Here is a 25,280-nt window from a genome sequence, read left to right on the forward strand (position 1 = left end):
CTGGCCTTCATGTCACTGCTGGTTTATTGATATTGATTTAGATTTTGGTTGGGTTTTGTGTATGTTTTCTTAAAGTTACTGTGAGGAACTTTGAACTGGTTGTGAACCAGTCTCAGTGTAGTCCTGGTCCTCTATCAGACCTCCATCAGTGAAGAGACCATCAGAGAGAAGATGGTCTGTTTCTATAGAGTTATTCTTCAAGATCGTCATCGGAGCCACCGGGTCGGATTCTGGTGAAACCAGATGAACTCATGCAGGTTCACCAGAACCTCCTTCAGCTCAGACTCCAGCAGAGACCGGTCCACCGCGGACAGACCCAGATCCTCCAGCAGAGACCGGTCCACCGTGGACAGACCCAGATCCTCCAGCAGAGATCGGTCCACCGTGGACAGACCCAGATCTTCCAGCAGAGACCGGTCCACCGTGGACAGACCCAGACCCTCCAGCAGAGATCGGTCCACCGTGGACAGACCCAGATCTTCCAGCAGAGATCGGTCCACCGTGGACAGACCCAGATCTTCCAGCAGAGACCGGTCCACCGTGGACAGACCCAGACCCTCCAGCAGAGACCGGTCCGCCGTGGACAGACCCAGATCCTCCAGCAGAGACCGGTCCACCATGAACAGACCCAGACCCTCCAGCAGACACCGGTCCGCCGTGGACAGACCCAGATCCTCCAGCAGAGACCGGTCCACCATGAACAGACCCAGATCCTCCAGCAGAGACCGGTCCACCATGAACAGACCCAGACCCTCCAGTAGAGACCGGTCCGCCGTGGACAGACCCAGATCCACCAGCAGAGACCGGTCCGCCGTGGACAGACCCAGATCCTCCAGCAGAGACCGGTCCGCCGTGAACAGACCCAGATCCACCAGCAGAGACCGGTCCACCGTGGACAGACCCAGATCCTCCAGCAGAGACCGGTCCACCGTGGACAGACCCAGATCCTCCAGCAGAGACCGGCCCACCGCGGACAGACCCAGACCCTCCAGCAGAGACCGGCCCACCGCGGACAGACCCAGACCCTCCAGCAGAGACCGGTCCACCGTGGACATACCCAGATCCTCCAGCAGAGACCGGTCCACCGCGGACAGACCCAGATCCTCCAGCAGAGACCGGTCCGCCGTGGACAGACCCAGACCCTCCAGCAGAGACTGGTCCACCGTGGACATACCCAGATCCTCCAGCAGAGACCGGTCCACCGCGGACAGACCCAGATCCTCCAGCAGAGACCGGTCCGCCGTGGACAGACCCAGATCCTCCAGCAGAGACCGGTCCGCCGTGGACAGACCCAGATCCTCCTGCAGAGACCGGTCCGCCGTGGACAGACCCAGATCCTCCAGCAGAGACCGGTCCGCCGTGGACAGACCCAGATCCTCCAGCAGAGACCGGTCCGCCGTGGACAGACCCAGATTCGGCTTCACTGCTGCCCTTGACCTGCAGTCGGAGCTCCAGAGGGAGGAGGAGAGCTCAGCTCCCGGCAGCAGCAGCGTCTCCTCCTCCTCCTCCTCCAGCAGCAGAACTTCTCCTCTCTGGGAGTCAACACCGACACCACACTGCTGGAAACCCAGGAGATATTACTGGACCCGCTGTAGCGGAAGGGAGGCACAGGAGAACCAGAACCAGGACAGAGTGGGGCAGACTCTCAGAACCTGCTGCAGTAAAATGAGAGGTTTTCTAAAGGGACTCTGGTGCTCGGATACCCTACCGCCAAAATCCCCATCAAATGAAAGTTCCTCATAGTAGCTTTAACAAATGAAAGAGGTAACAACAAAAAGAAAAATCAGACCATTGTTCCTTCTCCCTCTCTCTTCAGGATAAACTGCTACAACGCTCTTCATGTCCAGACTCCCTTTGGAGGGTATAAGATGTCAGGCAACGGACGAGAGCTGTAAGAGCCATCACTTCTTCTTCACACCGTTCACTGTGTATTCCCTAACCTGCCTCACATGTTGTCTCTGTCCTCTCAGTGGAGAGTATGCTCTGGCTGAGTACTCGGAGGTGAAAGCAGTGACCATCAAGCTGAGTGAAACCTGTGAGAAGAACTGACTGAGATGTCCATCACGTCCCAATTGTCTCCAACCCACACAGTCCTTTGTCTTCAGTCATGCTCATGATGTTGAGATTAGGGTGAGGCCAATATCTGAGTTGGTCTAAACAGTTTATCAGAGGCCAGAAAGAGTCAGTGTTTGTTCACCTTCTATTGGCTGCAGCTGAGGAGAGGCTTTAACTCAACAGCTTCAGTAATCACTACACAAAACAGCTAATGCTCTATTTTACAGCTTAGTATTTTGTAGTAATTTAATCAGAAGTTGTCCCTGACATAAGTATGTGATTTGGTAAGTTATTCTGGGTAAAATAGAGACTGTTTGGTTGGTACAATAACAACAACAATGAGTAATCGCTGACTTAACCCGTAGAGCCCAGCCATACAATTCAATATATCATATTAAAGTTTATAATAACAAATCAATAATGAATACATATTTACTTGGATTAAAATAGGGAAGTTCTTTCAATGAAATTCCAATGTATCATATAAGTAGTACCAAACAACAGAGTACTTTCTAGGAAAATATCGAAAGAAAGAAATACAAAAGCTGAGATACGGTTTGTTGACAGAACAGAAATGGGTGATCCACATGTTTAGAGCTTTCAGCTACATCTGGTGGCCTTCATCAGTGGATGGAGTTCGCTCACTTGTTATGAAGATGGTTTAGTTGCTACGTTTTGTATATGTGGGGAAATGGCAGCAGCTGTCTCTGATCAAAGATGCTGAACGTCCTCCTTGACTTTCTACAGTCGTCTACTGACTCCTGCTCAATGACCTTTGACCTCTTCTTGGTGGATGCTGTGAGCGGTCACAGACAGCTGATGTTGTCTGTTCCTGTTCATTCAGTCTCTTTTCCATTGCCTAGTTGTCTCTGTAATGTAGTTTCCCTTTAGTTCTGTCCTGTTCATCGTAGTCGAGTGAGATGCTTTCCTTGGACCTGTTGTAAGGGAGTGGATTTCCTGCACCCCCTCTTTGTGCTGGTTTATATTTCCTGGCTCTGCATTAAAGGTGCTTTATTCAAAATTTTGAGCATATCTATTTCCTCCTTAAGGCTCTCAACATGGCGACGGCTCAACCAGTGGCCAGCAGCCAGTGTCTGAATCTGTATGGGCCCCTAAGCAGAACTCAATGAGTCTGATGGAAGTGTTAAAATAATACTCCAGTAGCTGTAATGATACAGTGGTTTGCCTGTCTAGTCCAGCTCTTAAAGCAGATTCATCTCATGAGATACATAAATGCAGAGCACATAGTTATGAATCATCAATGATAGGGTTTTGCACAAGAATTCCATTGAAATATCATCAAATCTCCCTGCATGGAACGATGTTGGAAGGTCAGAAAAATAAATACTGTTTTATATTTGGGATTTCTGATTGTTGAGCAGCTGTTGTATGCAGATACTTTTTATTTCTAATTCTAATTGTGATTGATTCTGAATGTTCTCTCTGCTGAGTGATATGTGCCTTTTCTTTCATATGTTGGAAGGAACTCTGTTTCCTGTCCCTGGTAAGGTAATATTTACCTTACCAGGGACATGTTAGTACTGTAACAGCTACAATGTTATCTTTGGATGGATAGTGTCAACTTTAACCAACATATATGTTTGAATGTTGTTTATTATCACACATGGGAAACAAGTCTGTCTCTGCATTTTTAGTTTTGTATTTAAATCGAAAATCTGAATAAAGAAAATCAAATGCACTTTTTGGTAATTCTTTGCACCTGTTTCTTTTACACAAGAGAAGTTCAATGTCTGCACACAAACCAAAGGATTGTGGAGAAAGTTAAGCACCATAGACATCTAAGGACATGTTCTTCATTTTGATCTAATGGTTATTTTTAGAGGGTTACGTATAAAGCATACATTAGGTGTTGTTTTATGCTAAATATTATTATAATTAAAACCCCAGAGACACTTCACAGATGTTGGTCATTTCAGAAGGCATCTCGGGGTCATTTATATAATGCCTTACATTTACATTATTTCACCTGTCGTTACTTTCCATTCTCACTTTTAAATTGCTGTTGCTAAGTATCTTTCTCAGTTTAATGTAGGTTTTATTCTGAAATGTTATGTAGATGAGTGGGCTGTTGGGTGTTATTTTGAAAATCTTTTCCGGAAATGCCTCTGTAGTCCAATCTGCCTTGACACTGTGTGACACCCGTGTGGAGATTGGAAAGTTTGCATCGTGGAATCAGGAAGTCCAGCACAACGTTAGTGCCAAAGCCGTGTGTGTCCGGAGGACCTGGACCGTAGACGGCCTGAGGTGATGCGCACTGGACCTGTCGGCCATGTGGTGAGTCGGCTCATGATAACTCTTGTGTCAGAACACTTTAGCTCTGGTGTTGTAGCTCCAGCTCGAGCGCACAAAGTAGTTCCCGTAAATCTGGTCCACGCAGCGTTCACATTAGCGGAAAAACAACCTGCTTTTAATAATCTGTGCATTAAATACCCATCTCATTTTATCTCGAATGACTTACACTGTGGAATATAGTTTAGTATATGTCTCCTAAAGTACTGTTTATTTCGGTAATATTATAATCCAGAAAGAGGCACTATTTTTAAAAACAGCTCAGACTTTCCAAACTGCTTCCTCTCTCCACTCAGCAGCCGGCTGCGTGGAGAGAGGAAGCTGCTTGTGCATTCGAGCTACCGTAGACTACAGAGCAGTGGGCCGACTGACATCACAGCCTCAGCGACTCATGGTCGCTTTTAAAAGGACTCTGGAAAAGAAACTGTATTGGCGTTCCTCTTCTTGGTGCTGGCACACTCAGCTCTATAGAATGAGTATGCACACACACACACACACACCTGCTTGTGTGTGGAGGATGAACCTCAACACTTAACACATTATATTTAACAGATGATTGCTGTTACTTTGACATGACCTTTATAAATGAATGCTTCTACTTATGTCTTGCTCAAACCCCCAGGAAGAGCGCCTTGACATGATGTCCAAATGATGGAATTACGATTCTGGGTCCGTCAAGAGATGCAATGGGGCCCAAAAAGACACGTCTGTCAATTAGTGCACCTTTTTTTTTTTTTGGAGGAAAGATCAATTTCCTAGTACGAACTCTCGGATGGCCCATTATTTAAATCATTCGGTAAATAGTGAAATGTAATTGAACACATTTTTAAATTCTGGTTTCGGTTCCTTTGAATGAATTGGGTGGTGTAGGGATTAGCACTTTCTATTGTTCCAGTTCGTTGCTCCATGTGGTGGTTCTGCTTTGTGCAGCATGCTGTGGCTGTTGGCTGCCAAACTCCCGTTCACCGTGGAGTTGTGGATTGTGTACTCTTTCAGTGATTCATCCACAGCTTTGGACTTGAGGTCTGAATACACCTTCTCATATCACAGCAGGAGGGGCTTCGGTCCCTGGCTGGCCGGCCCTTCTGTGTGGAGTTTGCATGTTCTCCCCGTGTCAGTGTGGGTTCTCTCCGGGTTCTCCGGCTTCCTCCCACAGTCCAAAGACATGCAGCTTAGGTTGAGCTATAGGTGTGGATGTAAGCGTGAACAGTTGTCTGTCTCTATGTGTCAGCTCTGTGATAGTCTGACTTCACCTAATGTCAGCTGGGACTCATGTCACCAAAGAGCAGAAGTTCTGCTCACCTGCAGACCGACAGGTGCGTAGGAGAAGAACGTCGGTCAACAGTGGAGGACAGAAGACGGACACTGTCCCGACCAGCTGCTGTCAGAGATATTTATCATCAGTTACTTTACCAGACCAGAGGACAGACGGCCTGCAATAGGATGGTTGACTAGAGTCGCTCCTACGTTCACAGCTTTTATCTCACTTCTATGTGGCGTCAGCTTTCTGCTAGTTTCATAAATAAGACACAACATGTGTGGAGGCACAAGCTCGTGCGGGTTAGTTCTGTGTGTTGGTCCACCAGGGCAGCTCCATTGGGTAGCGAGCTCAACAGCCTCTGTTGCAGAGTTTCTTTGGTTCATGACATGCAAAATCAGCAGGAACCCGTCGGCCTTTCAAGTTTCCCCCCCGTTTAGTCACAAAAGGAGGCGGAGCTTTAAAACGTAGGGCTAGTTCAGAGTCTGCTTTTTAAACTGCAAACTGATTTAATGACATGCGGCTGAGGAGGATAAGAGGTGTTGCAGGTCTTCTCTTTTTTTTCTCACTTTGTTTTCCACAATTCAGAACGGGGCTGAAGAGAAGATGCTCCTTCATTAGTCCCACAGTGAACTTTCATCGATCACAGTCCCTGTAACATCCAGAAATCATAGCGCTGCTCTTTGTGCAGTCTGCTCCTCTATCTGACACAAATCCTTCCCTGTAAACGTCTCAGTTGTCCTGTTTCTGAGGATCGTAGCATATCACAAACTAGTCCAAGGTAATTCAGACCTTTTGTGACTTCGGTCCAGACTCTTTAATAGAGTTCTCTGAAACATGATAATGTAGTTCAGTGAAGTTTGGTGCAGTAAAAAGTGACTAGTTTTTGCTGTACTGTAATATTCAACAATATTGTGCACTCGAAAAAAACACATGTTTTTCCAAAAGTTTGGCTCATGTGTTTTATAGCTGTCCGCTATATTTTGATTCCACATTTCAACTACTTAGATCATAAGTTAATCACACATCTAGAGGGTTGAAGGTACTGTGCACACACTCGGTGTGATGGTGATTTGTTGGATTGGAATATTTTTTAAAAATCTTTTTCTATTTTGTTTGATAGAAGGATATTCATTACTAACAATCCAATCAGATGCCAACAGTTATCCTCAATCATTGAAAACACTTCAAACATAACGATAGTCAATCACTTTGATATGAATGTGGTTGTTTGGGCTGTACAGCTACATTGTGTCTATTTACCAGCTGTGTGTGTTGGTCATCATCGCTGCTTTGTCTTTGTGCAGCTGAACCCCGGCCTCCTCTCTGGTGGACCTCTGCTCTGATGCTGTAACGAGTACCTCCAGTAGGAATGTCGTACTGGTCTGTCAGCCTTCCCCAGGACTCTGGAAACACTCCCAGCAGCATGGAGCAACAAAGCCGTGAGTTATCCCTCCGCACGCTGCTTGTTTTCTGACTGTGATGCTGGAAGCATCGGCCACGTTAGCCAGTGCAGCGCTGCTTACATTAGCAAAAGAAGAAGTGAAAGTGTGATTTCTTTATTTGTATCTGTTGCTGTCTAACTGTGCTGAACACAGTGGAAGTGTTGGTCTCTCAACACTAACGGGAGACTAATGCTGCAGTAGATTGGTAGTGTGGCAGTGTGGTAAAGACAACTAGTTAATGATAGGATGGTAGATCATATTGTAGTAGGTTGACTGTCCGTATCTTTGCCAGCAACAGGGACGCTGTTCTGGTCTGCTGTTGTATTTGTCTTTTAACTTCCTGCCTTAGTTGAGGTGGGGCCATTTCTTGTTGTGCTGGTTGACTTCTTCTGCCTCAGACCCCCTTGTGCCTGATTTTGAACATTTGACCAGTTTCACAGTGTAACCCGATGGGTTGAAGACAGCTCCTGCACAGTGCAGAATCAGCTAGTCATGCTGTTGTAGATCACAGTCCTGGAGACAGGTCAGTGGTGGCCCTGTGGCCTTCCACAGGCTCCAGACACCAGGAGGGCAGAGAGGTCTCGGTGTGGGTAGAATGTTATGAGGCAGAAGGTTATTTATTAGGAAACTGCTCTGTTGGGTTGGTCTGGATTTGGAAACACTCTACAATTGCACCACTTCTGTGTAATTGCTATGGACACTCTCTTAGGTTGACAGAAATGATTTTCATTTAAACAGCTATTTACAAATTGCATCCATAAACCGAGGAAAGTCCAGTGGATCACGAGTAGTCCATTCAGGGATCTGACTGAACTCTTCACCGCCGTCCCCAAATAACATTCAACCCGCCCCAATGTGAAGACATCCCCACCAAACAAATGTATTCCTTCAAGTTTCTCCCAATGAACTCACTTTTACATCATGATACTTCGTAATGAACCTTTCCTGTAGTGGCCGGTTAGAACCTAATTCCCTTCAGACTATGTCAGACCGTCTTATGTTAGGCCAGCTCGTCTCCTTCTGTTTCACAGACTGGATTGGGTTCTGAGTGGCGTTACTTCAGTACAGCAGTTGCATGACAATTAAATCAACATTGACTTGTCGTTTCACTCGGGTTCGAACACCGCTCCTGTGTGTCAGACCCATCCACCTCCTCTCCGCGCTGCGCTGCGCTGTTTGCCATCTTTAACCTTATTCGGTCATGATTATGTCACTGATGTTGTGGGTGTTTATAAATTGCAGCACATGTAGGTATCGCTACAAACACTGGATGAGAACAGCCTCTAAGGTGACGATATCCTCATCTGGACTTCCTTTGGTGTCTGTTGCTCTTTCTAACCCTAGTTTACAAAAAGGCAGTGTGACACAGTGATACAGACACACAGGCGGCGGCTCTACAGCCTGTGCTGGTGTCACTGTTAGTGGAGAATCCCGTCTGCAGTGTACTTCATTCACTTCACTTATTAACCTGAGGAGACGCACTGGACTTTATGATCAAAGACAGTTTTTGTGTCACGTCCAAACGTCAGTCCAAGTCTAAATATTGTGTTCTGCGTCTGTAATGTTCAGTTTTTAATTCTCACCTGAGCTGTGGAGGAGCCAACAAGCATGTAACGAGGTTATAAAGCAGACATGCCATGATTTGCTCTTTTCTATTATTTAGGATACACCTTCTAAAGCTGTTTTTTAAAGCCGTGTATTTAACACATGTGTAAACGTGAGCAGATAGCACTGGAAGTGTTGACCCTCACCAGCTGGCTGCAGTGACTGTCCGAGTGGAGTTTGGGCTTTGTGACTATCCTGCTAAAGGTGCAGCATGTAAATAACACCCGGTTAAGAAGGACAGTAATCCTGGCCTGCTGTGGACAGCGTTACACTCGGTCACACACCCACTGGTTCTGGTCAACTGGCCTTTCTATGAGGGATGGACATTACAGGATCGGTGTGGTGATTTTTCTTCTTAACATTTGCACAGATGAACCAACGATGAATCTACCAACTAGTATTGTGTGTATCAAAGCCTGACGTATCCTATTGCTCTGTGTTCCAGTGTGCTCTACAAACTGTTAAACACGCCCAAATACTCACTCGTCCCAGACTAAAGCACAGTTTACTTCTGTTGGAGTAACAGTTCCGAAAAACAAAAAAGGACCATATATTTGTGAGTTGTTTCGAGATAATTCTATCGTCAGTCGGCGCTGATGGACTTGGAGCTGCTGTTCAGAGTGAGGTTACAGTGGATTAGAGCAGAGAGATACAGGAAGTGCAGAGGCTGGCGTGGTTCTTAAACAAAGGAGCATCATTCCCCCTCCTCCTGTTCCAAACCTCTGCCTCCTCCATCCTGCCACTCTCGTCAGCCTGTCACAGGGTTAGCGATGAGGCGGATCATCCAGGGAACCCAGCTCGGTAGAAGCCACACAGCAGCTGAAGGGAAGCCATGAAAAGAAAGCACTCCGCTTTAAATGTGATGGAGGCAGGAGGAAGAGGAGGATTTGCTGCTTCGCTATGAGCAGGTTAGTAGGCGAGAGGAGCAGACGGGCTAAACGCTGACTGGAGCCTTGTTTATATGCTGCACATGAAGCACTGACTGAGCCTTAAAGCTACTCTGCACAGTTCTGACTCTGCTGTCAGTTTACTGACATCTCAGCCTTTGTGATCTGCAGAGCTTTGTGAGGAATCCGATGATCTGTGGAGCTCATTAGTACAGCAGTGGTTGTTTATGAGAATACATTAACCTGATTCTGATGTCACACCCTGAGTACATTTCACTCAAGTATGCATGGCTGTATTACGCTGGCTTTAAATGGAGGATCTTAGTGGGACGTGGTCTAAATGTTGCTCCAGGTGCTTTTTGACGCTCTCAAAAACTAGAGAAATGCATTTCCTACACACCATGTGTGTGAATGCACAGCATTGCTTAAAATGCAGAAATGTGAAATGAATTGCCTTAAAATTGTTAAAGCTCAAATGAATCAAACTGCACTAACTGCACTGCTAAAAAAAGTTTGAAGCCAACATGTGATGCCCTTTCACAGTTGGTGAGGAAACGCCGCGAAGGGGAAGCGCTGCATGCAACGTTTCAGCAGCCATGTAAAACACCTGGCTGTCTTCTCTCCTCTGTCTTCATGTCCCCCTGTCTTCTGTCCTCCTGTCTTCATGTCCTCCTGTCTTCTGTCCTCCTGTCTTCTGTCTTCTCTCCTCCTGTCTACTGTCCTCCTGTCTTCATGTCCTCCTGTCTTCTCTCCTCCTGTCTTAATGTCCTCCTGTCTTCTCTCCTCCTGTCTTCTGTCCTCCTGTCTTAATGTCCTCCTGTCTTCTCTCCTCCTGTCTTCATGTCCTCCTGTCTTCTCTCCTGTCTTCTCTCCTCCTGTCCTCATGTCCTCCTGTCTTCTCTCCTCCTGTCTTCTCTCCTCCTGTCTTCTCTCCTCCTGTCTTCTCTCCTCCTGTCTTCTCTCCTCCTGTCTTCTCTCCTCCTGTCTTCATGTCCTCCTGTCTTCATGTCCTCCTGTCTTCTCTCCTCCTGTCTTCATGTCCTCCTGTCTTCTCTCCTGTCTTCTCTCCTCCTGTCCTCATGTCCTCCTGTCTTCTCTCCTCCTGTCTTCTCTCCTCCTGTCTTCATGTCCTCCTGTCTTCTCTCCTCCTGTCTTCTCTCCTCCTGTCTTCATGTCCTCCTGTCTTCTGTCGTCCTGTCTTAATGTCCTCCTGTCTTAATGTCCTTCTGTCCTCCTGTCTTCTGTTCTCCTGTCTTCTGTCCTCCTGTCTTCTCTCCTCCTGTCTTCTCTCCTCCTGTCTTCTCTCCTCCTGTCTTAATGTCCTCCTGTCTTAATGTCCTCCTGTCTTCATGTCCCCCTGTCTTCTGTCCTCCTGTCTTCATGTCCTCCTGTCTTCTCTCCTCCTGTCTTCTCTCCTCCTGTCTTCATGTCCTCCTGTCTTCTCTCCTTCTGTCTTCTCTCCTCCTGTCTTCATGTCCTCCTGTCTTCTGTCCTCCTGTCTTCTCTCCTCCTGTCTTCTCTCCTCCTGTCTTCATGTCCCCCTGTCTTCACGTCCTCCTGTCTTCTCTCCTCCTGTCTTCACGTCCTCCTGTCTTCTCTCCTCCTGTCTTCTCTCCTCCTGTCTTCATGTCCTGTCTTCTCTCCTCCTGTCTTCATGTCCTCCTGTCTTCTCTCCTCCTGTCTTCTCTCCTCCTGTCTTCATGTCCTCCTGTCTTCTCTCCTCCTGTCTTCTGTCCTCCTGTCTTCTGTCTTCTCTCCTCCTGTCTACTGTCCTCCTGTCTTCATGTCCTCCTGTCTTCTCTCCTCCTGTCTTAATGTCCTCCTGTCTTCTCTCCTCCTGTCTTCTGTCCTCCTGTCTTAATGTCCTCCTGTCTTCTCTCCTCCTGTCTTCATGTCCTCCTGTCTTCTCTCCTGTCTTCTCTCCTCCTGTCTTCTCTCCTCCTGTCTTCTCTCCTCCTGTCTTCTCTCCTCCTGTCTTCATGTCCTCCTGTCTTCTCTCCTCCAGTCTTCTCTCCTCCTGTCTTCTCTCCTCCTGTCTTCTCTCCTCCTGTCTTCTGTCCTCCTGTCTTCTCTCCTCCTGTCTTAATGTCCTCCTGTCTTCTGTCCTCCTGTCTTCTGTCCTCCTGTCTTCATGTCCTCCTGTCTTCTCTCCTCCTGTCTTCTCTCCTCATGTCTTCTCTCCTCCTGTCTTCTCTCCTCCTGTCTTCATGTCCTGTCTTCTCTCCTCCTGTCTTCATGTCCTGTCTTCTCTCCTCCTGTCTTCTCTCCTCCTGTCTTCATGTCCTCCTGTCTTCTCTCCTCCTGTCTTCTGTCCTCCTGTCTTCTGTCTTCTCTCCTCCTGTCTACTGTCCTCCTGTCTTCATGTCCTCCTGTCTTCTCTCCTCCTGTCTTAATGTCCTCCTGTCTTCTCTCCTCCTGTCTTCTCTCCTCCTGTCTTCTGTCCTCCTGTCTTAATGTCCTCCTGTCTTCTCTCCTCCTGTCTTCATGTCCTCCTGTCTTCTCTCCTGTCTTCTCTCCTCCTGTCCTCATGTCCTCCTGTCTTCTCTCCTCCTGTCTTCTCTCCTCCTGTCTTCTCTCCTCCTGTCTTCATGTCCTCCTGTCTTCTCTCCTCCTGTCTTCTCTCCTCCAGTCTTCTCTCCTCCTGTCTTCTCTCCTCCTGTCTTCTCTCCTCCTGTCTTCTCTCCTCCTGTCTTCTCTCCTCCTGTCTTCTGTCCTCCTGTCTTCTCTCCTCCTGTCTTCTGTCCTCCTGTCTTCTGTCCTCCTGTCCTAATGTCCTCCTGTCTTCTGTCCTCCTGTCTTCTGTCCTCCTGTCTTCATGTCCTCCTGTCTTCTCTCCTCTCCTCTCCTCTCCTCTCCTCTCCTCTGTTTCCGTTTCCGGTTGCGTGTGAGTGGTGGACGTGAGTGTGAGTGGTGGACGTGAGTGTGAGCGGCGCGGAGGTTTGATTCTTGTTTCACTGCTTTGGGATTTGTTCCTCTGTCTCTGCACATGATCAGGTAAGATATAAGCGGTGTATTTATCGGTAGAACGCGTGGTTAGTGGTGTTGTTTGGCGTTGTTCGGGAGGATGGCGTCCTCCGAGACGCCGCGCCCGTCAATCCGGCATGGAGTCCGGGTAGTTCCACCGGACAGCAGCGTGTCAGTAGAGGAGGTGCTGCTGGCTGTGGGAGAACAGGTGGGACATGACAAACTGTCCTTTGCGTCTCGGATGAATAAAGCTGTGGTTGTGTTCGTGGCGAGCGAGGTTTACGTCCACAAGCTGATAGAGAGCGGCGTGTTCATCAGGGACAGCTTCGTGCAGGTCTCTCCGCTCTCGGTGCCCTCTACGCGGATCACCGTGTCCGGTGTTCCGCCGTTTATACCGGACGAGCTGTTAGGGAATGAGCTGCGCAGGTTTGGAAAGTTTGCCAGCGGATTTAGAACAGTTAATTTGGGGTGTAGGGATCCCAAGCTGAAGCACGTGCTGTCTCTTAGGCGGCAGGTCTTCATGTTCCTGGAGTCACCGACACAAACACTGGAGGTGTCCTTCAGGGTGAAACACGGGGAGGGTTCATACATGGTGTACGCGAGCTCGGGACAGTTCAAATGTTTTGAGTGTGGAGATGTAGGACACAAACGCTTCGCGTGTCCGCACAAGCAGCGGGGAGGCGCGGAGGCGGAGCCTCCGGCTGCTCCGGCGGCGGCCGCTCCGGCACCGGACGCGGAGCCTCCGGCTGCGGCGGTACCGACCGCTCCTGCACCGGCTGCGGAGCCTCCGGCTGCGGCCGTACCGACCGCTCCTGCACCGGCTGCGGAGCCTCCGGCTGCGGCCGTACCGGCCGCTCCTGCACCGGCTGCGGAGCCTCCGGCTGCGGCGGTACCGACCGCTCCTGCACCGGCTGCGGAGCCTCCGGCTGCGACCGCTCCTGCAACGGCGGTGGAGCTTCCGGCTGCGGAGCCTCAGGCTGCGGCGGTGCCGACCGCACTGGCCGCGCCGGGACCCGCTGGTGTGGCTGCGGCTGCCGCCGGTGGGGTCGGCGGCGTTTCTTCGTCTTCTGCTGATGACAGTCAGGGCCAGTCTTACAACCAGCAGGCTTCTGTGGTGGCGCAGAACCTCATTACATCTGGTACCGGAGCACCACCACAGTCTGTAGGAGTCTGTGAAGAGGCAGCTACAGGTTCTGCAGGTGGAGATCTCAGCACAGCCTTAGATGACGCACAGAGTGTAGGGTCTGTGTCCAACAGCCAGATGTCTTGTGAAGGAGAGGACATGGACGATGGGAGTGAAGCAGATCTTGCATCAAATTCTGGAACGTGCATTAAAAGCTCTGATCTGTATTCACTTAAGGAAATAAACTCGTTTTTGGAGGTCACTTTCAATAGAACTGTAAAAGTGAGTGAGTATTTCCCCGACACGGAGAAGTTCATCCGATCTGTTGGGGTGGTGCAGAGGAAGGTGGGTTTGGACCTTTTAGACGGGAAAAAGCGCTACCGCCTGAAGAAACACATCACAGCCGCGAAGAAAGAGAGGAAAAGTCAAAAGGGTCAAACTAAGACCGCTTAATATGATCATGTGCCACACGGGGTTTTCCACTTTCCACTGCTCACTTCTCATCTTGTCTTACCTCTTTCCATCCTCTGACCTTTCCATGCAGAGCTTCAATTTAGGGTCTTTAAACATCAATGGTGGGAGGGACGGGCATAAAAGAGCATTAATACAGGAGGTTGTAAATCAAAAAAGGTTGGACATCCTCTTTTTGCAAGAAACTCACACCATTCCATCAGATGAAGTAGACTGGGGTTTATGGTGGGAGGGCTCATGCACCTTGAGCCACGGAACCAATCTTAGTGCCGGGGTAGCCGTGCTGTTTAGAACAGCAGCTAATGCAACCGTCCTGTCGGTCACTGAGGTGGTGAAGGGTCGTTTGCTGATGGTGAGGGCAGAGATAGAGAGCTCGCTTTACTGCTTCGTCAACATATATGCACCGAATCAGGGGCCAGAGAGAGCACGCTTCTTCACTACGCTGCAACACGAACTGCAGAGCTGCCTTCGGGAGCAGCTGATCATCGGAGGGGATTTTAACTGCACTTTAGACTTCACCATGGACCGAAATAGTGAGGAACCACACCCACAGTCAGCTCAGAGTCTCCACAACGTCATCTTACACTTAGATCTGTTGGACACTTGGAGAGTAAAACAGCCACTAAGCAGACAGTACACCTGGGTTAGAGTCAGCAATGACAGGATTAGTGCAGCCAGGCTGGACAGAGTTTACATCTCTCGCAGTCTCAGTTCCAGACTGAAGAGCAGCACAATCAGTCCAGTTGGGTTCAGCGATCACCACCTCGTCAGTCTAGGCTTGATAACCTCACCGGGTGAAAGGGTTAACTCCTACTGGCATTTTAACAATAAACTTTTACAGGACACCACTTTTTGTCAGAGCTTTGGGGTTCTTTGGCAGCAGTGGAAAACTGAAAAAGCTCGTTTCAGTTCTCTGAAGCAGTGGTGGGAGGTCGGAAAAGCACAGATTCGTGTGTTCTGCCAGCAGTACACCTCAAACGCCACCGCTAAAATCAAGTCTGCTGTCAAAGACCTTGAAGCCAACATAAAGATCATTGAGGAGGGCTTCCAGAGAGACCCAGATCCCGGTGTGGGCCAACTGCTGAAGGAGAGGAGGTTGGAGTTGAGCTCATTCCTGCAAGAGAGAGTGAAAGGAGCTCTGGTCAGGTCCCGTTTCCTTCAGTTGAAGGACATGGATGCCCCAAGTTCGTTCTTCTTCAACCTGGAGAGATCGGTGGCGCAGAGGAAGCGGATGACCTGCCTGAGGCTCCCGGGAGGCAGGATAACAACTGACCAGAGGGAGATGAGGACCCATGCCGTGGGCTTCTACGCTGCTCTTTTTGGGGAAGAGCCGTCCTGTATAGACAGCAGTAAGGAGCTCCTGGAGGGTCTTCCTCAGCTCAGTCCAGCAGAGAGGGCCATGCTGGACAGAGAGCTGACGCTGGAGGAGCTTTCAACTGCAGTGAACCAGATGGCTTCAGGAAAGACTCCGGGAATCGACGGCCTCTCCTCGGACTTCTTTAAGGCATTCTGGAACATCATCGGTGCTGACTTACACTCTGTTTTGATGGAATGTTTTAAAACAGGAACACTTCCTGTTTCGTGCCAGCGGGCAGTACTCTCCCTGCTGCCCAAGAAGGGCGACTTGGCCCTTCTGAAGAACTGGAGGCCAGTGGCCCTGCTTTGCACGGACTATAAGGTGCTTTCCAGAGCCTTGTCCAACAGACTAAGAGACTACCTGGAAGTGGTTGTAAATAGCGACCAAACGTACTGTATCCCAGACAGGACAGTTATGGACAATATCTTTCTCGTCCGTGATGTGCTTGATGTGTGTAAATGTCACGATGTAGATGTAGGTATTGTCTCACTAGACCAGGAGAAGGCTTTTGACAGGGTGGGTCACACATATCTGTTTTCTGCACTCAGGGCTTTCGGGCTTGGTGATGGGTTTTTGGCTTGGGTGGGTTTGCTCTACAGTGGTGCTGAATGCATGGTCAAAATGGGAGCTGGCCTGAGTCGACCGATCCCTGTACGGAGAGGGATAAGGCAGGGTTGTCCTATCTCGGGGCAACTCTACAGCCTCGCTTTTGAGCCTCTGTTGTGCAGGCTGAGAAGTCGGCTCAGTGGTCTGTCACTGCCGGGGTCCTCTAGTCTTTGTAGTCCCCTCACTGTGTCTGCGTATGCTGATGACGTAAACATCTTCATCAGGGACCAGGGAGATGTTCGTTGTCTACAGGATACTTTGTCTCTTTATGAGAGGGCTTCATCTGCACGGGTGAACTGGGAAAAGTCTGAAGCCTTATTGGTGGGACAGTGGAGCCATCAGACAGTGCCTCATCTGCCTGGAGGTCTTCAGTGGGGAAAAGAAGGTCTAAAGGTGCTGGGTGTGTTTTTGGGCTCTGAGGATTTTGAGAAAAAGAACTGGGAGGGAGTTAAGGAGAAGGTGTGTGCTCGGTTCGCTAGGTGGAGATGGTTACTACCCCAGTTGTCATATAGGGGAAGGGTTCTGGTTGCTAATAACTTAGTTGCCTCGACTCTGTGGCACAGACTCATCGCTCTGACTCCACCTGGAGGCCTCATAGCAGAGATACAGAGGTCTGTCGTGGACTTCTTCTGGTCCGGCCGGCACTGGGTTCGTGCAGCAGCGCTCTATCTGCCTGTGGCAGAGGGGGGGCAGGGTCTCATCGACATCCAGTCCAGGATCGCCTCGTTCAGACTCCGGACTGCACAGAGGCTGCTCTATGGCTGTGGCCCCAGCTGGATGGACACGGCTCGACTGCTGCTGAGGAGAGCTGGGCGGTTGGGTTATGACAAGCAGCTCTTTCTCCTACAACCTGAGGAAGTGGACTTGGCCGGGCTGACGCCGTTCTACAGCTCTGTTCTGCAGGCGTGGCAGATTTTTAACATTTCACGTAAAGCTGATGAGACTCCGGGCGCATGGCTGCTGGAGGAACCTCTGTTCTTTAACAGTTTCATCAGAACCCAAACGCTGCAGTCTGCCAGCCTGAGAACGCGTCTGAGAGAAGCCGGCTGCACTAAACTTGGACATTTGGTGAAGATGTCATCAACCGCAGCATCCATGGCCACCTTCAGGCAGAACACTAACATCACGTCTGTCAGGTTGACCAGCAGGATGGTGGAGGAGGTCTGTGCCGCCCTGCCACAATGCCTGAGAGCAGTTGCAGGAAACCGTACTCTGTCTGACCAATGGGATGAAGAGAGTGAGTACACCCCCCCCACTCTGCTCGTTGCCCCAGCGGTGGGGGACTGGCAGGGGGGAGGAAACAAGCTGCTGACGTTCACAACCCCTCACCTGGACAAGTTTCAGGCAGCAGAGAAAAAAGCCATCTACGAAATCTGTGTAAAGGTTGTGAACCTCCGCTCTCTGGCAGGGTTGACAGAGTCGAGGTGGACCGGGTTCTTTGGCCCAGGTTCTTCCCCGAGAGGCAGCTGGAGGTGCATGTACAAGCTGCCCGTTGAAAAACGGACAGCTGACCTCCAGTGGAGGGTTGTACATGGAGCTATAGCCACCAACAGATACCGGGCACACCTGGATCCACAAATTGGGGAGGAGTGTTGGTTTTGCGGGCAGACTGAGACCCTGGAACATTTGTTTGTTCAGTGTCTGCGGCTCTCAGGGCTCTTTGAGCGGTTAAAAAGATGGTTTCAGGGTCTTGGACAGGTTTTTTCTTTCATGTTGTTCATCTTCGGTCCAAAATACTGCTCAAAACAGAAGGCTGTCCACACAATGGTAAACTTTTTATCTGGTTCTGCCAAGTTGGCCATCTGGCTGACACGTAAGAATCGGGCGCGGGGTGCCGGTAGTGAGGATCCGGTGAAGGTTCTGGAGGGACTGTTGAAAGCCAGACTCAGGGTGGAACACACCTACTATCAGACAGTGGACGATTTACAGGCTTTCAGGGACAGATGGACTACTGGGAGCATTTTATGCTCAGTGGGTGCTGGTGGAGAGCTGGTGGTGAACTTCTGAACGTATTGATTGTTGTAATTGATGGTTTATTTGTTCTTTGGTGCTTTATTTTTGGTTATTTGTTTTTATTTTATTGATTTTCTGATTATTATGTGATGTTTTAGAGTGTTTCTGGTTTCACTGTAACAGTGAAATAAAGAGATTTTAAAACCCAAACCCTCCTGTCTTCATGTCCTCCTGTCTTCTCTCCTCCTGTCTTCTCTCCTCCTGTCTTCTCTCCTCCTGTCGTCTGTCCTCCTGTCTTCTCTCCTCCTGTCTTAATGTCCTCCTGTCTTCTGTCCTCCTGTCTTCATGTCCTCCTGTCTTCATGTCCTCCTGTCTTCTCTCCTCCTGTCTTCTCTCCTCCTGTCTTAATGTCCTCCTGTCTTAATGTCCTCCTGTCTTCTGTCCTCCTGTCTTCTCTCCTCCTGTCTTCTCTCCTCCTGTCTTCTCTCCTCCTGTCTTCTCTCCTCCTGTCTTAATGTCCTCCTGTCTTCTCTCCTCCTGTCTTCTCTCCTCCTGTCTTCTCTCCTCCTGTCTTAATGTCCTCCTGTCTTCTCTCCTCCTGTCTCCTGTCTTCATGTCCTCCTGTCTTCTCTCCTCCTGTCTTCATGTCCTCCTGTCTTCTCTCCTCCTGTCTTAATGTCCTCCTGTCTTCTCTCCTCCTGTCTCCTGTCTTCATGTCCTCCTGTCTTCTCTCCTCCTGTCTTCATGTCCTCCTGTCTTCTCTCCTCCTGTCTTCATGTCCTCCTGTCTTCTCTCCTCCTGTCTTCATGTCCTCCTGTCTTCATGTCCTCCTGTCTTCTCTCCTCCTCTCTCACTGTTAGATGACGGTAGAAGGGACCGGAAACACAGGGTGAGAGTGAGGGGCAACTTCATGCTTCCAATGTCCCCAGCCAGAATCAAACCAGTGACGGTGTAAAGTATATATGTCACATTTCCATCGGGTCGCTTCTAGTGCTGTTTTACCAAACATCATTTATTTGATACAAAGTAAATAATAGACATCGCACCAGTGATGGTCTTTAGCTTTTTGACGGGCTGCTTGAGATAGTGACCTTTCAACTTGTCGAATGATGTATTTTTCTTGTGGTCACACTGTACAGATGTCCTTTGCATTGCATTTGGCTGAGATCTTATATGTGAATGTGAGCCGGACGGCCTCCAGATGTGTTGTGGCTGCTTTGACAGCATTGGGGTTATTGTGTTCTGCTGCATTTACATTAGAGCGGAAAAGATTAGTCAATCAATCTATTAGTAGGCCTTTCACGATAATGACGTTATTAACGTAATCTACAATATATGGACATGACCTCAATCATTTTCACGTTATCATCTTATTGTACGACATACAGTCAGGGCCATAAGTATTGTGTGACTGTGACACAATTTTTCTTATTTTGCCTCTTTACACAACTCCGATGGATTTGAAACGAATCAGTCAATGTGTGGTTGAAGTGAAGACTTTCAGCTTTAATTCGATGGATCGAACTAAAAAATCACAATGACTGTTTATAATTACGGCCATTTTTACACAGTCCCCCGCATTTTCAGAGGCTCAAAAGTAATTGGACAAACTAACATAATTGTGAATACTTTTAATTATTTTTAATACTTGGAGGAAAATCATTTGCAGTCAATGACTGCCTGAAGTCTGGCTCCATAGACATCACTAAACGCCGAGTTTCCTCCCTGGAGATGCTTTGCCGGACCTTTTACTGCAGCCTCCTTCAGTTGCTGCTGGTTGTGGGTCTTTCTGCCCTCAGTTTTATCGTCAGTGAGTGAATGCCTTGGGTTGAGATCAGGTCAGTGACTTGGCCATTGAAGAATATTCCATTCCTTTGCCTTAAGAAGCTCTTGTGTTGTGTTCAAAGTATGTTTTAGGTCATTATTCATCTGCACTGTGAGGCGCCGTCCAATCAGTTTTGCAGCATTAGGCTGATTCTGAGCAGATAGTTTAAACACCTCAGAACTCATCCTGCTACTTCTATCAGCTGTGACATCACCAATGAACACCAGTGACCCCGTTCCATTGGCAGCCATACATGCCCATCCAAAGCACTGCCTCCACCATGTTAGACAGATGATGGGGTTTGTTTCAGATCATGAGCCGCTCCTTTCCTTCTCCACACTTCTCTCCTCCATCATTCTGGTACAAGTTCATCTTGGTTTCATCTGTCCAAAGAATCTTGTTCCCAAACTGGTCAGTCTTTCTCAGATGTTTTCTGTTAAAGCCTAATGGTGCCTTCCTGTTCTTCAGTGTTAGCAGTGGTTTGCACCTTGTTGTGAACCTTCTGTATCTAGATTCATGAAGGTGTCTCTTGATTGTAGACTTTAACAATGACACGCCTACCTCCTCCAGAGTGTTCTTGACTTCAGTAGATGTTATGAAGGGCTTTTCTTCACCACGGTGCACCAATGTTTTTAACCTAATAATGTTCTCCTTCACTTGCATTGACACCTTTTTGGTCCGCATGCTGAGAGTTCCAAGCAGCTCTCTCATAAACGTCTCATTCTTATCCACTTTTGAACCACATTTCTTGTGCCACTCTGATGAAGTTTTTCTAAGACTATTTAATGAACAGGCGTTTAGAATTGATCACCCTTATCATAGTGACATTCAGTTTACCTCTGCAATCCCTGATGTTAAAATGACATCAGACTATTTCTCAAATAACTTCCTTGCAATTGTGGAGAAACATGCAGTTTTCCAAATGCTCAGAATATAAGATGGGTCAATTTGTTGGTTTTCTCTGAACTTTCAACTCTTTTTTAAAAGAAAGAAATGGATCATGGTCTCTTGCTAGATGCTCAGAGGACCCGTCCCATTGGCTTGCCTTTATACAACTGAGATATAAATGCACAGCCTCTGTAAGGAAAGCCAAATGATGTTATCATGCAGCATTCTGGAAGGCAGTCAATTCTATGAAGCCTTTAATAAGCACTTTACTAAATGGTATAATTCCCAGTATCTGGAAGTCTGTTTATGTAATTCCTTTGAACAAGGGAGGAGACAACAGCAATCTCAATACTTATCAACAATATCCAAATATTGTAACCATTTCAAAGCATTCCTCTCAAAACATCCCGTCTTACGACCCATCGTACCATATCTGCTTTTCTTTAGTTGTAAATTGTTTTGCTTTTTGTATGGACAAATAGAAGCATTGCACTGCTGTTTAACAAAAGCTAGGTAAAAAAAGAAATAATCTACACCAAGCAAAACCCTAAAGATGTTATCATTTCTTCCATATCTTTCAATTTTAGCTCTTACTCCTCCAACTAAGCTCTGCTGGCAAGTTAAATTTGCAGAGCAACTGAGGAAGACAGGAGCTGTGCAATGAGAACATAAGATAATGGGAAAAATATTTTTATCAATTATAATACATGTAGTGTATTTAAGAAAAATTATTAAATTATAAAATATATATGGCTTTGTGATTCTGTTTAGGCCAGCAGAGAAGGCCTTGCAGGCCGTGACAGTCCACCACTGGTAAAAGAAGAGAGAAGGCAAACAAAACAAAAGGGTCCTCCAAAAACAGATGAAGATCCTCCCTGCCGCGGTGGAGTACAGAAGATTGTTCTCTCAGCTACAGAAATACAGCCGGCGACTCTTTGTCACAGCCGCGGTTCTGACCTCTGAACTGATGAGAAACAACTTCCGCCTCCGCGAGCGGTGAACCATCTCAACACGAATTGCGGCAGTATTGAAATACACAGCATTAACGATCTCTGTGATTGTTGAGCATACGCCACGTTATAAAAATAACAGCAACTTAAGCAACACAAACAAGCTAATAAACACAATAACCTGAATCTAGCCCAGACACCGTAAGTAGCCTTACTCGGAGGTGGTTTCGTGGTTGATCGGTCGGCCCTCCGACGGCGCGGCGCTGTGATAAAACTCTCTGTGCGTCAGAGAATTTCTTCGGCTCAGTAAGGGAATTCCCGTCCTTACGGCTAGCACAAAGTCGACTTGGGTGGAGAGGTGAAATGTGTGCTTCCTTGAACGACCGAGGTGGTCGAGGGAAAAGCGATGCATTCAGGGGGCTCAGGGTTTTTATAGCTTTGGGGGTATCCGGTTGTAAAATTAGAAGTCCCTTCTCGGCATCCCTGGGCTCGTCCAATGAGAGCAGTGTTGCATTTGGGTGGCGAGTTCACACCTTAGTATGAACTTCTTTCGAGTGGGGGTTTCGGTCCTTATCAAACTGAAATCAGGATGAACCCTTTGATCGGCAAACAGGAAGGCCTGACTTCTTTGTTGCACAGCACATGGAGAGGCCACATAGTCAGACCCCAGGTCCTACATTATAGTAACCTGAATAGTTCGACTAAAACAAGAAATTTGAGGGCCTCCTGTATAAAAGAGCAGTGGTATCAGATACTGTCAACAGATCTCTGTAGCTGGTATATTGGTTCTCCACTGAGCTCTTTTTGTCTTTGTGCTCTCTGTAACATGATCCTGAGTTTAATTTCTGCCATGTGAACTGATGATCCTCAAGTCTCCTCCTCCTCTCTAGTCACAGCCACAGCTGATCACCCTGATGTTTGTTCATATAGCAGAAGTTAGGAATGTATGTTCCCTTTGATCTCCAAACTGAAACCTGACTCAACCACATTGACAAATAAAAGGGGAAATTCAGTAATGGAGGAGCTGTTGGCAGCCTCATCCCTCTCCCTTCCTCTTCTTTTAGCTCTCCCAGACAGACCGTGTAATGGCGTGATAGGGGAGTATTGATGGTTGATGGGAGGTGCACATGTGTCTCATGGTTTCTCTCCCTCAGGATTTGTCATATAGCCTCAGCAGGCCAATCACTCTTTGTCTTAATCATTCATAGGAAAGCCTGTGGGCTGCAGGAAGCAGGCACATGTAGCTGAAACACAGCTGAAAAAGGAAACAGAAGTGTTCGCGGGTGAATGGAATAACCAAAGTAACTGACAGCGAGGCCCACATTCACCAGCATTTATTATGTGTTGTGCGTTTGGGTTATGAGCAAAGGTTTCATCTTATTTACCAAGAAATGTGTCAATACTAGATACAGTATGATGTGCAAAGACGGGCCTGACGATGAGAACCATGGAGTTGTAAATGAACAGGCTGATTCTGTACAGTCATTCACTCCTTTTACTGCTGGAGGCCAGGAAACGCTTGCTGTGGTCTGACTCTGGTTTGCACAGGCCTGATATTACCTGAGGAAGTGCACTGCCTGGAACCTCAGTCCATGAAAAGACACAATAAATGAAATGTAAAACCTTTATTTCTCTCAGTCTCAGACAGTTCACACACTACCCCGCCATCCTCTGCATCGTACACAGTCTCACTCCCTGCATCATGTCTATGAACATTACGTCCTTAGCTGTGTCATATTCTAGCCATTGTGTCCTAACAGCAAACTTGCACCGAATCCAATAAATCTGCATTTCTTCCGTCATGTAAATAAAGCACGTAGCTATCAGCTGTGCGCTCCAGATCAGACTGGAGATGTAAACTCTCAAAGGATGGCTGATACTTTCTATCGTCCTACGTTTGTAATTTATAGACAGGAAACACGTTTTATTTTGTGTTATTTACTGGAAACGACATACAATAAAGCCAATAGCTAGGTTCTTATGTACCTTGATAAGGCTTCTCCAGCCGGCTGCCACCTTATTTATGTTCTTGTAGTGAAATGAGGAGGTATCCTATTGATGATCTCCTCATTTGAACTTCTCCAGTCACACGTTCTTCGTTGACTCGTCATGTTAAGATAGTCCTGGGCTCTGATGAAAGATATCAGCCTGCTCCATATTTTATGATGGCTAATGCAACTTAAAGGAAGATGATCACGTGTGTTGATTTTGTTTCGGTTATTATGGTGGGAAACTGGTTTGATGCTGCTTCTGATGTCCTAAACAATATAGACACTAAATCTATCTTTATTTGATCACAACCAGTTACCTTTCAGGTCAATTATGTGTTGTGTATCAGCAGAACACTTGGCCATATGTTTTTATTTATTTATGGTTTAATTCACATCCCATTTTCACATATTGCACAAACTGTAACAATGCCTCATTTGCCCACTGTACTCTAACATGCACTAATTCAATGTTCTCAGGAAATTAAAATATTCTCCACACATCTTGCTGGGAAGCCTGAGTGCTTCAACCATATACCATCATTAGCTTTGGAAAATTGGCTCTAAATACTTGATATTGTTATGTTGAGCAGAAGAGTATTGGCATTATTATTTGCCTTTGAATACCAATCGTGTAATGTGAGTTCAGTGTCAAGTGCTTATTTCACCTGCCACTATTTCTCTTTCACAGTGTGCACTAATTCATTCAGCTGTACTCTTCATGCCATGAGAGCATCCTTTAATAAGGTGACCTAGTTCTGGGCACATGCTGCTAACAGGACGGCAGACTAAAGTCCGTCTGTGTCTGTCCTCTGCTCCACCAGGCCCTGGGGAGGAAATGGGAGCCAAGGCATCGCTGGTGGAGGGTCCGGGGCCCGGCTCTGCACTGGTTCCTTCTCCCACTCTGGAGAACATCCAAGCAGCATATGAGGACAGAGAGGGGGAGGCTGCCAGGGAGCTGATCCAACAAGCCTGCTGTGTGGAGTGCAGCGCAGGGATGCCTCACATCAACGGGGTGAGCACACTCAAATTATACATGACAGTCACTTTGTCACGGCCATCACTGTGACATGAGGGGATATGTGGAGTGGGAACACAGCCGGTGTGTTTGAGTAACCCTCTGTTAGACTGGAATGACAAATCTCTTGGGACTCTTGTGTGACTGTATTTACAGTATGTGTATGTGGTAATTCAAATGTTAAAATGTAATGACAGTCAGCATTGGCTATTGAAAACTTCAGTCCACCATCCAAATGTAAACTGAAATTTGAAACACAAGATTGGAAATTGCACTCAGTTTGTAATGTAAAAACATAATCAGTTGAGGGGATCAAATGACCCTTCACAGCATATATATATATATAAAAAAATAAAATAATAACTGTTTGTCTCATTTTGTGTGTGTGTGGTCGCAGGTGCGTCTCCTGTGTTTGGCCACTCAGCATGGTGATCTGCAGAGTGTGTGTTACCTCCTGAAAGAAGCCCGTATCGCTGTGCCCCTTGAGCCATCCAACAGCAACCCAGCCATCCTGGCAGCATACTACGGCCACGCCAGCCTGGTCAAAGAGCTGCTGGATTCCATACCTGGTAGGAGG

At 47.7% G+C, this 25,280-nt stretch overlaps 2 protein-coding genes across 2 annotated transcripts in view; both read left to right on the forward strand.

Annotated features, from left to right (window-relative positions):
- Positions 1-2,070, forward strand: part of aldh1a3 (aldehyde dehydrogenase 1 family, member A3) — a gene marked incomplete at its 5' end in the record, with an annotated part of 29,175 nt that extends 27,105 nt beyond the window's left edge. The window contains 2 exons of the mRNA XM_079286775.1: positions 1,817-1,891; positions 1,971-2,070. Coding sequence (XP_079142901.1) covers positions 1,817-1,891; positions 1,971-2,049 — 154 coding nt within the window. The 3' untranslated portion in view covers positions 2,050-2,070. The remainder of the gene's footprint in view (positions 1-1,816; positions 1,892-1,970) is intronic.
- Positions 2,071-4,217: 2,147 nt separating this feature from the next.
- lrrk1 (leucine-rich repeat kinase 1) overlaps positions 4,218-25,280 on the forward strand; it is an 83,162-nt gene continuing 62,099 nt past the window's right edge. Inside the window, exons 1-4 of the mRNA XM_079282289.1 lie at positions 4,218-4,350; positions 6,931-7,065; positions 24,510-24,700; positions 25,101-25,272. Coding sequence (XP_079138415.1) covers positions 6,996-7,065; positions 24,510-24,700; positions 25,101-25,272 — 433 coding nt within the window. The 5' untranslated portion in view covers positions 4,218-4,350; positions 6,931-6,995. The remainder of the gene's footprint in view (positions 4,351-6,930; positions 7,066-24,509; positions 24,701-25,100; positions 25,273-25,280) is intronic.

Source organism: Melanostigma gelatinosum, assembly GCF_949748355.1.
Source record: "Melanostigma gelatinosum genome assembly, chromosome: 2".
NCBI classification, from domain to species: Eukaryota; Metazoa; Chordata; class Actinopteri; order Perciformes; family Zoarcidae; genus Melanostigma; species Melanostigma gelatinosum.